The sequence below is a fragment of the Ambystoma mexicanum genome, chromosome 12 (genome assembly GCF_040938575.1).
Source record: "Ambystoma mexicanum isolate Mex_15411 chromosome 12, UKY_AmexF1_1, whole genome shotgun sequence".
Taxonomy (NCBI): Eukaryota; Metazoa; Chordata; class Amphibia; order Caudata; family Ambystomatidae; genus Ambystoma; species Ambystoma mexicanum.
The window spans coordinates 206,508,118-206,526,560 of record NC_090936.1 but is presented as its reverse complement, the minus strand read 5'-3'; the positions used below and the strand labels follow the sequence as shown (position 1 = coordinate 206,526,560).

General features: G+C 45.2%; 1 protein-coding gene across 8 annotated transcripts in view; it reads right to left on the bottom strand.

Moving 5' to 3' along the window:
• Nucleotides 1-18,443, bottom strand: part of ARMT1 (acidic residue methyltransferase 1) — a 440,514-nt gene that overhangs the window by 343,322 nt on the left and 78,749 nt on the right. For 5 of the 8 annotated variants that reach the window (XM_069628310.1, XM_069628315.1, XM_069628312.1 and 2 more), the window contains exon 2: nucleotides 17,632-17,731. In XM_069628310.1, coding sequence (XP_069484411.1) covers nucleotides 17,632-17,669 — 38 coding nt within the window. In that variant the 5' untranslated portion in view covers nucleotides 17,670-17,731. Of the gene's footprint in view, nucleotides 1-1,682; nucleotides 1,743-17,631; nucleotides 17,732-18,443 lie in introns of all 8 variants that reach the window. The other 3 variants (XM_069628307.1, XM_069628309.1, XM_069628308.1) reach the window with 1 other exon arrangement.

Below are 18,443 nucleotides of genomic sequence, written 5' to 3'. Positions count from 1 at the left end.
CCAAACAGGAACCTGAAATTTAGATGGCGGGAACACAGTTGTGAGCCCTTTTAGAAACTGAGTGACCAGAGGATCTTGAAATAGGAGCATTCCTGGTGAGCACTTACAAATTGAAAGCACTTCCAGGTAACCCTTAATGTTTCCAACCTTAAGACCTTTGTGTGCCAATGAAAGCAGAAAGGATAGCACATCCGGCGTTGTACACTGAAAAGTATCAACATTGTTGTCCCTGCACCAGTCGCAAAACGTATTCCAACGGCAACAGTACAGAGACTTTGTTGCTGGCCTTCTGGCCGAAAGCAACACCTCAATCACATTGTCCTCGAGGTCCCAATCCTTGTACCTTAACCTTTCACAAACCAAGCGTGAAGGTGGAGTGTGTTGACCTCTGGGTGGAGAACCCGCCCTCTTGCGAGATAAGATCCACGCCTTTTGGAAGACGTAGCGGAGGATAGATGGACAAGTCCAAAAGGTCTGGGTAGCACGTTCACCTGCCCCGATCCGGTGCAATGAGGATCATGCGGCTCCAGAACCTCCTCAACCGCCACGATTCCTTGAGGAATGACTGGGACACGAGGAAACTCGTACAGTAGTGGGAATTCCCACTCTACCACAAACGTATCTCCTAGAGCTCTTCTTGAGCAGTACAGCTCGCACTTCTGGTTGACATGGGTCGCAAACAGATCCACTTGAAGGATTCCCCCCAAAGGGCAAAAATCTCTTGAAGGACTTCCTGAGCTAGTTCCCACTCATGGGAGACCATGCTCTGCCTGTTCAGAGCATCCGCCGCTGTGTTCTCCTCCCCGGCTAGGTGCTGTAAGGGAGATTTGAATAGCCCATTACCAGAGCTGCATTGTCTCTCTGCACAGTGGTAGTGACCCTACGCCTCCTCTTGTTGAGGTAGTGCTTCGCCACCGTATGGTCAGTCATTATCGGGCCATTCTTTCCCAGTACAGACGGTAGAAAAGCCTTCAGCTCTAGTCTGATTGCGCTCAGCTCCAAAAGATTGATGTGTAGCTTGGACTCCAATGGAGACAGACTGCCAAATCATTGGCGTGAGCTCCCCACCCCGTGAGTGAGGCGCCGGTCACTACAGACATCTCTGGTCATGGTTGCCCAAAAAGTGTTCTCCCTTCAGAACATTCCCCTTGTAGGCCCACCACAGACGATTGTGAGAGACTCCAGTAGGAATCTGCAGGTGGTCCGACATCTGCCATGCATAAATTAGTTTTCAGAAATTGATTAGCAGAGTTTGTTAATTAAAATGTTCTTGATTAGCAAACAAACCAATTTGATCAGCAATGTTATGCTAATATTTTGAATGTCACCAGAACTTATTTGTACCCACGACATAAAATGGCCAATACATAATTTTCGCGCACCCCTGAAGTAAGACATTGGTGAGATGAGTCAGGCTTTACAAATTCTTTAAAATTCCGCTAGACCTGCAGGTTGAGTAAATTAGTTTACCTACTCAACCTAAGAGAAATGCAAGTGACCCATGGCAACGGATACAAAAATGTAAAGGCACTTTCTGTAAAATGGTGCAGGTCACCACAAACCCACTTTGTTTGGCCCACTGCTACCACCCAAATGCCAACCATGCACAGTGAAACTTCTTACATTTACTGAAAACAAAGTAAATGTTAAAAGTTCAAACATCCCCTGCAAATGGTACTCACCCTACATTAAATCTATTCGACTGAGTGGGCGAGTAAACTTGGCGAGCCCTGGATGAATGTCTGCAAAACGTAAAAGGTTAGCTGCATGAATGGGGACACAAATACATAGGATTAAACAAAAAAAAAACAAAACAAAAAATAAGCTCTGAAAACAGTTTGACCAGCTCTCTCCTGCAGATGCAGATATATAATACAATCTTAATCATACAGCAAAGTGAGCTCTGGAGGCTAACTACAGTGTATTGCAGTAAGAGACTAAGCAAAGTGGATGGCGTAGCAGGCAGTGAACGGGGCAAAGTAGGTGGAATAGTGTAGTGTGTGTCAATCAGGGTAGCGAATATAAAGCAACAGGGTGAGGAGATTGAATGGGTTGATCACCAGTTTCACAGATGTATGAACCAGCAGGTCACATAACTAGGTTCGCCACGAAAATCATTTGGCTGTGTGTTCATGGACATTTTAGTGTTCCCTGGTCAATAGGGTGCATCTTCCCCAGCAAAATGAAATATAGTTGACACTATTCGATACACCAACCTAAATCGTACTGTAAAGCCTTGAGACAATGTAGTGTTTTACAGTAGCAATAGTGTAATTACGCATTATGTAAGAACTTACATTTATAGGAATGTAATTGCATGGCTATTTAAAAAAAAAATAAAAAAATAGACGTCAACTGTATCCTGTCTGACCACTATCCGTTAATAAAAGTATTCTCAATTTTCTTCTGTTTTGCAATTATTCGAAAAAGGAAGAAAAAAATGGTATTGCTAGCACTCCTGCACATGTGTTTGGCACTTAAGTGTGGAGGAGATTACTGCTGTACTCTCGATCCATTAGTCCCTTTGAACTTGCAGTGAACAGAGCAAAGATGGGGGAAGAGAGCCCTGTGGGTAAGAGGAATGCAGTTTGCGCTTTGCTTTAATTTAACAGAGTAAATTAAATAGCCAGGTTTGCTACACAAGTTTCAATTAGATTAGCAAACCTAGAGAATTGCATAGCAAATTACTATGCGACTCTGCTCATTTTATGCCTTGATCTGTCCTGATAATTGGGACCATTGAAATCGGAGACCCCATAAAAAAGGGATTTCATCCTCAGACGGGCCTCCGGCACCAGAAAAATGCAGGATGCCATGAGGCGGAGCAACCTCAAGAACGCAAAGGCTGGAAGATTCTGGGCCTTCTGGAACTTTTACCATCTGGAGAATGTCTTGAGCCCTCACCTTGGGTGTCGAGCACTTTCCCAAGAAGTGTCTAATACAGCCCTGATGTACTGGAGCTTTTGGGAAAGTGTCATATGGGACTTCTTGAAATTGAGGCAGAAGAAGTTAACGTTGAGATTATCCAAGGCTTTCTGGAGAAGGTGCCCTGATCAAATCATCCAGACGTGAATCCTCTCTTCTGAGATATGCTACCACCATCAGTTTGGTGAATACCCTTGGGCAGAGGTCAACCCGAATGGCAGGACTCGAAATTGATTGTGCCAACTGCCAAAGCGAACCTCAGGTATTTCATGTGCTTGAGATGGATTGGCACATGAAACTAAGCATCCTGAAGGTCCAATGACACCAACCAATCCCGATGTTGGAGGGCCTGAAGAATGAGTGGCCATCTTGAATTTGTCTTTCCTGAGAAACTTGTTCAAGCATCTCAAGTCCAAGATGGGTCTCAGTCCCCTGTCCTTTTCGGGAATAAAAAAATATGGAGAATACCAAACCTTGTTCCTCTCCGCTACAGGCAATGGTTCTATAGAGCCTTTCTCTAGCAGGGTAAACATTTCCTGCACAAGGAGCAGATCCGGAATCCAAAGTGTTCCCCCGATGGATTGGTCTGATACCTCTTTATAAAAGGGAAGGCAGTAGCCTTGGGCTATTTCTAGAGCCCAAGCATCTGAAGTAATGTCTTGCCATTCTTCTAGATGCCGAGACAGTCTGCCCCCAACTGGAGAACTGTGACTGAAGCCCTCAGAGCGGTTTTGAAGCAGCTGTTGCAGAGGCCGATAGTAAAGAGGCTGCTGCTTGATCTGACTTGGCACCCCTTCCTCGTCCACCACAAGGACATGTCATTGTCCTCTTTGACTGGCCATTCCTCTCACCCTTCCAAATGAAGAGTAGTAGCAAAAAAGATCTACCCCTCCAAGGTTGTCCGCTAGTATGAAAGGACTGAGGTTACCTAACAGCGCCGCCTAAAGACTTGGCGACTGCCTTAGAGGTCTGCAACTTCAAGGCTCTCGTCAGCCTTGCTGCCAAAAAGAGCATACCCGTCAAATGGCATCTTGAGAAGTCTAGACTGCACATCAGGCGCAAAACGCGACTTTCGCAACCATGCAAACCTGCGTATCACGGCGCTCATAGCCATGGATCTGATGCAATCTGCAGAATCCAACCCAGAGTGGAGGATCTCACACATGGCTTCCTTGACATCCTTAACAGCTAGTAAGCCTTCCCACTCATACCCTTCAGGAATATACTCTGCTGCCATAGAGATGCACTCCCACAGAGTGTATGAAAATTTAGCAAGCGCACAAGTGGAGTTGGCTGATTTCAATGCCATACTACCCCGCCGAAAATACCTTCTGCGCCCATCTATGCTCTTATGGTCCCCATCAGGAGGGATGGTAGGGTACGCGGCCTGTTTCAAGGTAGACGTAGTTGCCTGGACCACCAGACTCTCGGGAGTTGGGTGTTGAGACAGGTAGCCAGGGTCGCTACTGGAGGGGGTGGTATTTTCTTGTAAGAGACCTGTCAACCGCCAGATTAGTTTCCAGGGTCTCTCAATTCCTGGCCACCCTTTTTTGAAGAGCCACATGGAAAGGTAACAGGATCTGTAGGTGGACGCCGGTCCAAAATGTCCGTAAAATCATCCTGATCATAATGCGCTGGAGGTCTAGACCAGCCCAAATATTCAACCACCTTAGACATAAGTCAACTATACGAGGAGTCGGCATGCTTCCCTGGTTCTGGCTGGCTGAACTCCAGTTCAGGGGAGGGATCAATACCACTAGCGTTATGCGAAGTGTCAAAGATCTTGCATCCTACTCTCCTCTGATATGAGGCAGTCAGGCACATTAGGAGTCCCATACTGGAGTCCAAAAGGGGCATCCTCCCCATCCGAACGCTCCTCAAAAATGTAAGTAAGAGTCTTAAAAAAAAAAAAAAACCTTTTTTTAGAAGGAGACACATAGCTTTTCTCTGGTATGAAACCCAGAGGCTTCAAAATCGTCGAAAGGCGACGACTTCGATTTAGCCACAGCCTTCCTTGGAGGGTCAACAGAGATTGGAGGATGAGCTGGCAAACTACGCCCAGCTGGCGTCGACCGTTTGACAGACAGTGCCATCGAAGGCACTGAAGGCCTGACAGGTGTCGAAGACCCGATGGGCACAAACAATGGCTTTGAAGGTGTCGGCGACCTTGACTTCTCTCCACATCGAATGATCCGTCAAGGCCTCGAGGGCTCCCAATGCGGATCACACCGTTTACTCGTGCTCGAGGGCACGCGAGTGTCCAGCCGAGACTGCTCCTTGCCGGCTTCCACAGAAGGCACGGGAGGAGCCCTGACATGTTTTTTCAAAGATCTTAAGCATCTCCACACGGAAAGCTTCCGACTCTGCCGGTGTCGACTTCTTGGACAGGCAGGTCCCCCGATCGGGGGTGCCGCCTGACGAAGGGGAATGCGACCGGCGGTGCCTTCTCCCCGAGCGCTTCGACGAGGACGAAGCGTGGTGGGAACCACTACGAGACCTTGAACACTTGGCTTTCTTCCGCTGAGTCGCTTCTTGACTCGTCGGTCGAAGGTCCAGCAGGTTGGGATTTACAGGGTTTGGAGACCTTGCCTACCTGAAGCTTCCCCCTTTTGTTCCCGCAAGGCCTTCCCTGTCATGGATCGACACTTGGCGCATGTATCCGTCTCGTGGCCATGGCCCAGGCTCAATGCGGATCCGTAATGGACATCTTGGAACCACATTCTTTACATTTCTTGAAGCCGGAATGAGGGGTCAGAGTAGAAGACGAAGACATCGTCGAAAAGAGAACAGCAAATACTTTCACAAGTACGAGGCGCGCCAAGTTTCTCACCAAGCAAGCATGTTTGCAGAAAAATGGAACTGAGGCCAATGGGCGCTGTGCATGCTACTTATAACATCCGATAAAGTCACCCTCGACGGAGGCCTTCGAGGGACATCAACTCGATGCAGGGCGCCCCCGCCAAGAAAAAAAGTTCTGAAGCAGCCGAAGCTGGACATTACATGTCAAAGATGAGGAATAAGTTGGACACAATCCATTCGAAACATGGGTTCGTAAGGCTGAATAGAACCAAGGCTCTTGATCTATTCACTTTAATTCATTCTTTGAGATCACTTCAATTGGGTGACATGGAGTTCATACCTCTTCCACTGGCCAATAATTGTATGGTCTCATTTATATTCTGACATAGCAAATATTATTTGGGCACAGAGGGATTCTGCACTGCCTGGAATAGGACCTCACTGAATTCAAATCAAGTGAAGCAGCGAAATTGTATTTAGGTTCTTGTGTACGGAATGCTTAGCTTGTCTGTACCTACTGAAAATAATGACATGCATATCATCACTACCCGATGTACATCTTATGTCTAAAGTCATGGATTGGTCATGGGTGGCGTCTGCCATTAAAACCTTTGCGACTCTAAACCTAGAACTAAATTAACCCCAACATCGAGAATATGAAGAGGTCATGGAAGGCTTGTGGAATGACCCATTTTCAGCACATGTGGAATGAATCTCGTTTTCTAGGAGACTAACATTTTGTTTATCCAGGAGACCAAGTGCATGGACAATATTGATTTGAATGGTTTTGTGACCTACTCCCTTCCAGCAACTCCATAGATTAACCGTCGACCAAGCAGTGGCTAGACTAGCGCGATAGGTAACAATTTAAAATTTACTAGCAATCTGTGGGCTGCAAGTGAGGGGATTTTGGCAGCATGTATTACTGTCCCTGACTGTGGGGGGGGATTACCAATTACTTAACATATATTGGAATCCGGTCAAATATTAGATTGAGAATTTTTAATTTTCTCTGCTACAGACATTTGAAACATGGCTATTGGATGGCCACCAGCATATGATGGGTTGTTGGTGGTGACTTAAACGTCAAATGTGCCTCCAGCAACAATCTTAAATGGGGTCTTGCTTGGGATTCCTTTGTCCGATTGGAATCTTCAACCATTACACAAGGACTCCTCTACAGGTGTTGACTTTTATACCTGGCACAGGGGCAACAGCGTCTCCCGGATAGACTATTTGTCCCATCAACCTTGAAACCTCTCTAACAAAATGATCTTGTTTGACACTTTAGTGGGAGATCATTTAATTATCTACTTCAACTTGTAAATAGAAATTGCTGCACACAAAATCTGTACTATGTTAATGGACGCAAAACCTGGCCTGGGGGGTGGGGAGTCAAGTCAGTCACTGAAATGGGAGACTGATGATCAATCATGTCTTCCAAGAAGACGGGGGGGGGGGCTCCAGAATGGCTTGGATTTGGTGGATGGGGTTCCATTGCAATTGGCCAGTAGACGTTTGGACATTTGTTATTATTGAGTGCATCAGTAAGGCGTCTTTTGAAGATGTGATTAAGGTCACAAAAAAGTATCCTCACTATTTTGACCCCAGCATTAAGACTTTGGCCAATGCAGAAAGATTTAAAGTAGTTAAGGGGAAGGGGATCCTCCACTTAATGAATACATAATTCAGATGAAGTGTGCCTGTCAGCACCACCGAAACCTTGTCAAATCACAGAACTGTAGTGTGTATTTGAAAGATAACCAGACCATGCTCAGAATACTCTAAATCAAATTCTAGACAATTGTGGGCACTCAATAAAAAACAGGGATAAAACCCCTTGTCCTAGCCATGTTATACAGTATCTACCTGGGTGTCTTTCCTTTCACAGAAATTCAGTAATCCCGTGAAAAATCCGAGTTATGAGGATCCTTTTGGAGGACGGTCATCTATGGCCTTTGTCCTTGGAAGGTGTATGATATCGAATGGGCCATAAAGTAGTAAAAGCCATCTAGGGTCCCCGGTCCCGATGGCCTCCCACCTCTTTCTTGTTGAAAAAAGGACCCCCTTGGATGGGCTCACTTCCTCAAACCTTACTTCGACCATATACATACTCACAAAATATGATACCAGATTCTTGGTCATTCTCCATTATTCCAATTCATAAAAAGGGAGATCTGAATGATCCAAGTAATAGACCAATGGACTTGATGGATTCAGTAAGAAAGGTCTTTGCTACGTTGCTACCGGGAGATCTTACTTCCTTTCTAAGTAAACACATCTTATCGCCTTTAAGGTGGGTTTTAGACAAAATATGGGTACGTCACTCAATGCAACTATACTTCAACATATGTTGTATTAAGTCAAGCATAACCAAGGCAGCAATATATTTAGGGCATCGCTAGACTGGACATCAGCATTAGACTGTTGTACGAGAACATTTATGGAATAAACTGCTTAAATATAAAATACCACCTAAATTGGTATAGTTTATCTTTTACATCACAAAACCATGCAGAGAGTTAGTTTGAATCCTGAAGCTGTTTCACGACCGACTGCAGAACTTAGACAGGGGTGCATTTTGGCGCCAACCCTTTTTAATGCCTATCTAGGCGATATAGTGGATCTGTGGAGGAATAATTATATGCTGCCGGTAAAATTGGGGCACTTGGAAATTCCATGGTTGGCCTTTGCGGGCGACATTCTATTTCAAAAGGACTTCCACGCATACTGCTTAAGGAATAACATGATGGTTAAAAAGGTGGTCATATGCTCGAAAAACAAAAAACACAAACCCAAACCATGTGTGGTCTCTGGGGACAGAGTTCAGCTGGTCTCTTCCATTTGTTATGTTGACTATAATCGTACCATATATCATCTATAATCATATGGAAGCTAGTGTTAAAGGACAGACTAGCCGTCTTGTTAACCCATATAAAATGGATATATGGAAAACTTGCCAGTTTTTCCATCCTTCCCATCCTACATTTTTATCTGGAAAAGATGGAGCCAGCTTTATTAGATGGGTTGGACAAGTAACGGTGAATGTGGGTCTGTACCTGGACCTCAAAGAGTGGACTGTACTGGGCCTCTTTCAATTCCCAAACTCATCATACGTTATGAATGGACTATAGTTTCACTTCAAGCTCGATATCTTTGGCATAAATTATCTTCATAACAGGTTCCTCTGCCCGCGGCGAAATTCATTTTAAGCTGATCTGAAACAGTGATTATTCCACACAGACCCACTTTATTTCGGGTTGACATGCAAAAAACAGAAAAATCGGCTCCTCCGAGTTGGAATTAAAAACTATTGCTGATGTGGCAAAGCAAACTCTTCTGGGATGACTGGAAACTGACTGTTGGTGCTTTAGACAGTTATTTATCATATTGCGAATATGATAAGTTTCCCCACAGGAGAGGTCAAATGTCAACCTATCTAAAATATTTCCAAAGAGTCGCAAAATGTACATGAGATTTAAAATGAATCAACTCCACACAAAAGATACTGAATAACTGGCCCTCCACGAACTGAAATCCTTAGACACTGAATCCTAGACTGCCAATTTCTGGATGTGATAAGATCCACCTATTTTGTTAACTAGTTTGCTTTTCATCTGACCATGCCAAGGAATTGTTGTAGGCAAGATTTATGTGGGGAGACAATGTGTCAGACTATTGCTTTAGTTTGTTTTTTGAATGAAATTGAGTCTATTTTAGAAAGAATGGAGGTTTAATTTTGTCTTAAAAATGCATACGAAAATAGAACGCATACATTTGAAAAAAATGCATGTTTTCCTAATTGGGCAAGGTTTTTTGCAAACAAATTCACAATAAAAGAAATCTAGCTCCAACCTCAAAATGAACACTACCCCTTCAACTAAAATCACTAAAATGCAGACTACACCCGAACAAGACCCTGTGCCAACACACAACTCTAATCTCAAAAAAGCAAGTCTCTTTATTTCAATAAATCAGGTTGCATGCTAGCTAATTATCTCGAAGCAAAAAGGCACAAAATAAAATTGCGGCATCCATTAGACCACAATATACCATTTTCTCGGACAAGGTACCCTCTCCATACGGCCACTATGGCGGCGACTGTAGCAGTATGAAATAGTCATAACATTATGGAAACAGACAAGTCCATCACCATCAAAAACAGACATATGGTGTATCAGAAGGACACACTCTGGTCTTCCATTTTGTTTGTGTTATTTATTTAAAAGAAAAGCAAAGACTAATGGGGGGTGGAGGGGCTCGTCAGCGAGTCCAAAAGGAAGATCTGTCCACTGTCCAAACTAATCTAACCTGACCCTACCACTAAAAAACAACTAAGGCACAGGAGCATGGCTCCTTTCTCCTGTAAGCTAGTTTCTCACCGAGCTCACTTTACTCAAGTATATGTAGGTAGTTCTTAGTAACTACTTTTATAAAGTCGTATAGTTCATATATTTGTTCATCTTTTACCATATTCATTAGGACAAACCATATTTGTCAATTGTATATTCCAATACTTGGTCCTTACTGTGACAAGTATGAATGCTCCATTTGTTATTTCCAGTCCCCGAATGGAGTCTCCTGCTCGCCGTTATCTTTCCCGTCACTGGCCCTGTGATGCATGTAGGGCCTTCAGTATTTGTCAGGCTGGATGCTCGGCTTGCTTCACGTTTTCTTGACTTCACACTGGGACTCACACGCCAGCTTCCTCAAATCGTCACAAGTTGTGCGTCAGTTTCCTTCAGCTTCACTCCAACTGCGGATTTTAAATACAAGGGCTTCTATCTGGATTTATGACGCTGCCGTGGGCCTTACCCGGTGCAGCGTCAAAGTCCTTTTTCTTTGTTTTAATGGAACTCTATTGCTCCAGGGGTTCTCTGACTCAGTACTACATAAGTAGTTCTTTGAAGGTTTTCTTAAAGGCTATGTGTGATAACAAATATCAGCTTGTTCTTCATATTTTCTTCTAGCAGGTGTTATTAGTGCTGGGTCATAGGTAGGTTGGTTAGGGAGTTAATCAGAATGGGAGTCCTTTTCCCCAGGGGAAAGGGGCAGGGGGGATTGTCTCTCCAGTTAGTTCTTGCTTGCCTCTTCCCCTAGGGAGGGAATTGCATAGTAGGCTCACCTCCCTAGTCTCATAGGCAAAGGCTCCCCTCTGAGGAGAAGTGACTCAATCCCACGATGTGTCACACATAGCACCAGCATTCAAAACGTTACTGCCCATTTCAGGAATTTGTGAAATTACAGCATCTTGTGTGTAATCTGCCTTTTGGTCTTTTTGAGGAACAGTGCTGGATTTAGCGAGGTCTGTCAAACCCTTCTCTGGAAAAAAGAATCACAAGACTATCCTTTTTTTTGCGATGCCAGATGTTTGTCCGAATTAGACTCCTTGCACCACACAATCATTCTTAAAAGACTTTAACAGACAGGGTGTCTGTTATAACAATGATGTGCTTTTTACCTGTCGAGGTCATTTTGCATTACCCAAAATCCCATTATGGACCTGTTTGCTATGGATTCTCAAAGGGTTCCTTTTTGTCCATTTTTTTCTCCAAATTTTATTTTATTTCGGGTTTTCACAATCTAAGAATAGTAGATATTTGTAAACACATCCACAAGGAAACCCCTTTGCTCCCCCCACACTCCCTCCCTGTCGCCTTCCCACCCCCGTCCCTCAGGTAACAGTCTTCTCAATTTAAGGAAACATTAAGAAAACCTTTAGTTGTCCAACGTGGGGTAGAAATAAAGTATTTACAGTTATGCACATGTCCATGGCAGCCTCCTGCTCCTTTCATGGTTATTTAGCTGTAGTCCAATATACCAGGAGGCCCCTTCAGGGGTCGCCATACATCCATTGAGCACAAGACAACCCCTTTTTGTCGATCCGTGTATTAAACACCCTGATGCTTTAAATATTCATGTTTGGCCGTGAAATCTCCCACATGGTTTCATGAGATGCTGACCTCCCATGATCCTCTCCATAGTACATATATTCAGAGCCACATTGACCCATTCCCTCTTACCTGGGATCTAGGCACATTTACATTTCATAACCAGGAAGGCCCACGCCGCTAGCAGCAGGGATGCTACCAGCACCCCCCCCAATCTTGCCCAGGTCCCCAACAGGATCAGGACCAGCGTTTTAGTTCGTTGAACACCATCAATTTCCTTTATCCAGCCCAACACTTCATCCCAAAACATTGGTACCAGTGGGCATCCCCATCACATATGCCAATAGTCAGCCCTTGCCCCACGCTGGTGCCAGCATTCAGGGCTTGCGTTCTGAAACATCTTACAAAGCCTCAAACGGCCATATTGCCACCTATGTAAGCTTAATGGCATGCAACTTGTATTGGCTGGAAATAGACGTCTCCGAGGCCCCTCTACCCAATTTCAGCCACAACGCAGGGTTTATCTCCCTTTCAAGGTCATCTTCCCACTTCCGTCTCAGCTTTTCAGTTGACCCCTTCCCCGCAATCACCAGTTCTCTGTACATGTCGAGATCAGGCCCTTAGTTTCCATTCTCTTATCTAAGAGCTGCTTGAAAGGAGTAAGGTCCCTCTGTATCTTGTCTCTCCATTTTCCACTCATAAGCAACCCTTTCAATTGAAGACACAAGACAGTGTACTCAAGCCCAGCTCCACCTCAAGTTCACCTATAGTAAACGTGACATTCCTCCATAGTTGACCCACTCTCTCAAGACCTGCCTCAAACCAGGCCTGAAATCTCTCTGGATTCGGGATCAAGTTCCATATTTCTGGCACCCACAAATGGCTCAACGGGGAGGGCCATGTCGTCACCTCCTGCATGTCCATACCCCGTCTCCAAACATCCCATATTGAGCCCAGGATAGGGTGGTCGTGTATTCTGCAGGGGAGCCTGTTTCTAAGGACCCACAGCCATTTCCAACGGTGGCGGGGGACAGATTTAGATTGTCCAGACCCACCCATTGGTACTCCCTCTGCATTCTGAGGTGTGGGACAAGGACCCGTAGCTGTGAGGCTTTGCAGTAGTTTCTTATTGGGGAGATCCACCCCTTCCCAGTCTTTTGGTAGGGTAAGGACATCAAAGGATATTATCGCTTTTTCCCCCTGCCACAGTAATTTCAACACCACGGCTATCATTTCCCAGAAAAATGCATCAGGAACACAAATCGGGAGCATTTGAAACGCAGAGAGGAATCTCGGTAAACACTCCATCTTAAGGGCGTTTAGGTGTCCGAGCCACAAAATGGTTAGTTTACCCCATCTCTCTAGATCTGCCTGAAATATAGCCAGCATCGTGGGGAAGTTATCCTGGAAAAGGTCTTCCAAAACACTTGTGAGGTTAATGCCCAAGTATCTTAATGTGTCCTGGCTAACCACTAGCCCCAGGGGAGGGAACCTTCCTATATGCCAGTCCCCTTTCCTATCCAGCGGAAGCAGTATCAATTTCGATCTGTTGATCTTAAACCCAGAGAGATCTCCATAATCCTCAATCAGCACAATTACCCTGGGTATGAAGGTTAGGGGGTTCTTCATGTGCAGGAGCATGTCATCTGCATACAATGAGACCTTATATTCCACTCCCCCACACCCTCCACCCCACTGTGAATCCTCTACTCCTGGGTCATAGCTTAGTCTCTGTGCTACTGGTTCTAGAGAGTGCAAATACAATTATGGAGAGAGGACAGCCTTGCCACGTACCCTTGCTCTAAGCAAACCATCAGGAAAAGCCTCCACTGACCGCCACGCACGCCTGGGGGGACCTGTAGACTGCCATAATGCCTCACCTGAACCTTGGAGCCAGACCCACTTTGCCAAGTACCTCCTTGAGAAAGCCCCATTCAACCCCATCAAAGGCTTTTTCCACGTCCACAGATAGGCGAATGGGGTCCCCTCCAACCCTAAATGTGTCCGCCCCCTGGCATCCCCTTATAAAGCCCACTTGGTCAGAGTGAATCAGATGGGGCATGTGTATCTTTAGTCTTGCTGCCAGAACCCGTATGCACATTTTGGCATTAATATTTAGGAGTGAGATGGGGCGATAGGACCTACATTTTTAGGGGTCCCTTCCCTCCTTTGGTATGACCGTGATCATTGCTCGGGAGAAAGTTTCTGGGGCTTCATCCGTCTCTAAAACATCATTGAACAACTCTAACATAAATGGAATAAGGTGGGGTAAGAAAGGACTTGTAAAAGCCTGCCGTGAAACCATCCTCTCCCGGGGCCTTCCCGGGGGAACCCTTGATACTGCCCTCCTTATTTCGTCAGCCATTATTGGAGCTTCCAGTGCCTTAGCATCCTCCCGGGAGAGCCTGGGCATCTGAATTCCCTCTAGGTACTGGGTTGTCCGTACGGTATCTGGGTTGACAAGTGTTTTATGGTCCTCACAGAATGACGCGAGCGCCTCTTTAATTCCCCCCCCACCAGTCCTTCATTTACCCCACCCCCTCTCTGACCTTAACCCACCTCTTGGCTCACTGTCCCGAAACTCGCTGCCAACAATGCATCCGCCTTGTCTCCCTTCTCAAAACTTGAACTGCGGTTTCCTAGTGATCTGACCTTCCTCAAGGAGTCACAATTCTTCCCTTTCTCGCCTCCAAGACCCTTTCTTCACTCCCCTCTACGGTATGCCCAACCCTTCTGTCTAGCTGGACAATTCGGCCTGTAACTTTTTTTCAATTAATTTCTGCTCCTGTTGTTTCCAGGGCCCTTCCCTGATCAGAATCCCCCTCCATGTTGCCTTCCCCGCTTCCCACACAGTTCTACTAGAAACCTCCCCTGCATTATTCACTTTGAAATATACCACAATCTCTTTGTACAGTTCCTCATGGAATACCGGGTCAGGAGTCGTTGCACCTCTACTTAGACCCCCTGGGTACCATCCCTTGCCAATTAAGGTCCATCAAAACTAAATCATGGTCCGACCACAAAATCTGAGAAATGATCGCCTCATCCCATGGTCACCTTGATACATAGATGTAGTCAATTCTGGTAAAAGTGCTGTGTGGGGCTGAGTAAAAGGTATACCCAGTGTCCTGTGTGTAGGTGCCGCCATATGTCCTGAAGCCTATAGACCTCCAACATTCCAATACCTCCCCATGACCAGACCGAGGCCCTTCTTCTGTCCCTCCCAGGTTTGTCTGTCAGCCCTAAAATCTGCCAACATATTTAAGTCGCCCCTCAGAGTTATATGGCCCGTAGCTTCGAGCAGTATCTTGGGAGTGTTTTCAACAGATACCTCTGTTGCCCATGGTTTGGGAAGTAGATTGTCACAAATGTGAACCCAACTATGTTTATAGTGCCCGAGATCAGGAGGGCCCTACCTTCCTCATCATCATCATCATCCCAGACCTTTGTGACCTCCGTCCTTAGTCCTTTAGCAATAAGGATTCCAACCCCTGCTTTTCTAATACGGCCAGATCCCCAATATTCCTGCCCCAGTGCCCTACCCGGGACCCTCATTTTTTCCCCCTCTGGCGTATTTGGTCTCCTGAAGGAACAGCACATCAAAAACCAGCTCTACGAAATTCCCTAGCCACCAGAGACCGCTTTGGGGAAGAGTTCATCCCCTTAACATTCAACATCCACACCCTCAGGAGACCTATTATACTTCGAGCCCACCACACCACCCGTCTAGCTCATCCAAATCGCCGTCCAATGCTTGATCATACATCACCCTATTAAATCCTGATGTCAGACCCAGTGATCTTGTGTCCTAGTCAAAGGCACCTCAGTCTGGGTCAAGTGTAGGCCATGGGCAACATGTACAGCTTCCTGCATTTCCTAGAGCTCGACATCAGTCCTTTATCAGCCACTGTGGGTTACCTGCCCGATAGTCTCCTGGATTCTCTGAAGCACTGGTTTCTGCAAGTAACTCCCCTGTGACTTTCTGAATATCGTCCTGTCATCAACCTAGATTTGCGATTGTCAAGTTCCAAGGAGATTGAGAACGAGATCCCCCACCTATACCCTACTCCTTTTTCGTTCAGCCATTTGGCCAAGGGGTGGGTATGGGGGGTTGGGGGAGGGAAGCACATTCTCCGCTTAGTTAAGGACAGTGAGGGCAGGTCCTGAAAGACAGTCATTCTGGATGTGCTGTATGTGACCGGGCCTCTCAACCTCGCTTTTTCAAGAATTTTCACTTTGTCAGCGTAATTATGGAACTTAGCGAGGACTGACCTTGGGCCCCCCCAGCCCCACCTGCACAGTGAATTCTTTCAATGTTTGCCTCATCAATGGTGTCCTCCTCAAAGACCAGTTTTGTAACCTCGTGTAGTGCTCTCTTCAGGTAGAGTTCCATTTCCCCCTCTCAATCTGGGATGCCGAAAATGTGTTACGCCTCTCTTCTTCGCGTCCTTCCATTTCGGTGATCGCATGTCTACTTGCGTCTCTAGGGTGTCAAGAGGATTGATCGTGCTCGGCTTAAAGTCTCTCCTCCATCTTGCTTATCCGTTGAGTGATCCTATCCACCCTGCTCCCAATGTCCGCTTGTTATTTTTGTATTTCCTCCATTAGGGCGGTGACATCCTTCGTAGCTGCGGTTTCCTCTGGTGCTGTGGCTATTCTGGGCTGTATTGTCTGGGTTTTCTGGACAATTAGACAATTGAGGGGTCTGCACCAGGTCCGGGACAACTTCCTCCGCCTCCCAGTCTAAATGTGCCAAAATACAGTATAGAGGGCATACACACCAATACTGGGGGTCCCCATCTGCTGAGGGGACATCCTTTGGCTTTCTGGACCATTCCCAGTCAAGGCCATTCATTTATTCTGCACATGCTGCAGACAGCGGGAAGCAACTGGGGGATTACCTGTGTATGCTACAGTAGCACATGTGCAGGCAATGGGACAGCATCAGCATAGCATAGATCACAAGACCTAGCACATCCATTATAAAGGATAGAGGTCACCTCCTGTGAACACTATGGACACTGGTAACAAGCCAAATCCCTTGCACAGCACTAAAAAGGCAGGGGTTTTATCAATCTGCCATACATGTTTAACAATGCATTGACCTTGAGTAATCATATGTACTATGCCGAGGTCTGTTTGCTCCCTTTGCCTGTCAAATCATAATGCTTTATTTTTTTTAATTTGTGTTAAAGACAGTGTTTTATGCTTTTCATAAAAGCGCCAGATATTTAATGCTTTGTGCACCAGTTATTTCAGTTAGGTTATGCAATGGACAAAAGCACAGAGCATAGTACCTTTAGATTAATACATTAGGATTTGTTAACTAGAAGCAAAAAAGCTGCTCCTGGGTATCAGGCATCACCTGTTAAGCAGGAGCTACCACTGGGTAACCAGGAGTTGGTCCACAGTGTGCAGCAAATCTAACATGACTGCAAGATGCAATCTCTAACCTTTTGTACATAACATAAAATATGCTTTAAAACATCCCTTGGGCATGTCCTTTAAACACATTCTCAAGCCTACACAGTAAGTATCAGTGATGTTTGTATGGCACCAATTGCCAGAGGAGTCAAAAGGAGCTACTCGCAGCAAAAGGTTTCAAGCTAACCAGGCTCCCCTCGTCTACAACCAGGAGCTAAATAGCTCACAGCACCTGGCAATTTAGAAGCTTGAGGGCGTATTTGCCACTTCTCACTTTTATCATGGGCCCCCAACACCTGATATTTCACTCTACACCTGGATGAGCAAAAGGAGAAAACTAAACCTGGTTTTTCCTATTTTCTGAAAAATATGCTTAGGTTTTATGGCCTAAAACGGGCAAATATGCTCTAACCAGGTTTAAACCTATTGATTATGGTACTGTACACAGGAACAGAGAACATGATCGGTCACAAAAAAAAAGAAAAAAATATGAACAGATAGTTGGCTTCTTTTACAGGGCAGAAGCAAGTTTCAGGATTACAGTGCATATTGTGAAGGAGAAAATGCATTTTAATTTGAATAAAAAACAAACCCTTCAAATTTGCCAGACAACGAACATGGAATCGCCATTGTGTTTATGTTCCTTTGATGAGAAAGGACTACTGCTACCGGTGCCTCAGGTACAATAATTCCTGTAGGGAACAAAATACAAAGTCAGAACTGGATTTTAAAGGGTACTTTGAGACAGCTAGCATAAGAAAAGATTGCAATCGGAAACTGAACACAAAGACTAAGCCTAAGTATAGATAAGAAAGCGTTACAACGAAACATGCCACGGCTGGTTCTGGTCTCTACCGCTGAACAGTCTAGGACACTTTGAAAAATGGTCCACAGCAGTGCCGCTTGTGAATGAAAATAGTAATCAAGCAAAGTAAAAACCAGTGGACCTAGAATCTGTTATCTGGTTCTATTTTTCTAGGTCAGTTTCCGGTCCTCTCAGACTTAATTTGAAATAAGGATTAAAAAAAAATATATATATTAAGGTTATATTGTCAGAGCCCCATCAGCATGGGTGTACAAATGGGAGCTTTTTCTTTACTCCGAAAAAAAGAAGCAGTTTTTTGAGTGTGAGCTCTGCTAATTAGGCCTCGACTGCTAAATGCTCCATGATGAAAAAAAACAAACAAAAAAACAAACAAAAAAAAAAAAACACAAAAAAAATACAGTAATATGGGTTGTCTTAGCTGGAGCCGGTCTACTGACAGCCCAGCAATCAAAATCTTGTTTGGCAACATGGCAGACCCAGAGCAACATTACTGAAACAGCCAGCTGGAATCCAAACCTTTCTAACTGCTGTGGGCTCCCTTTAACAGCAGGCTATCATGATTGAAATGATACATAACT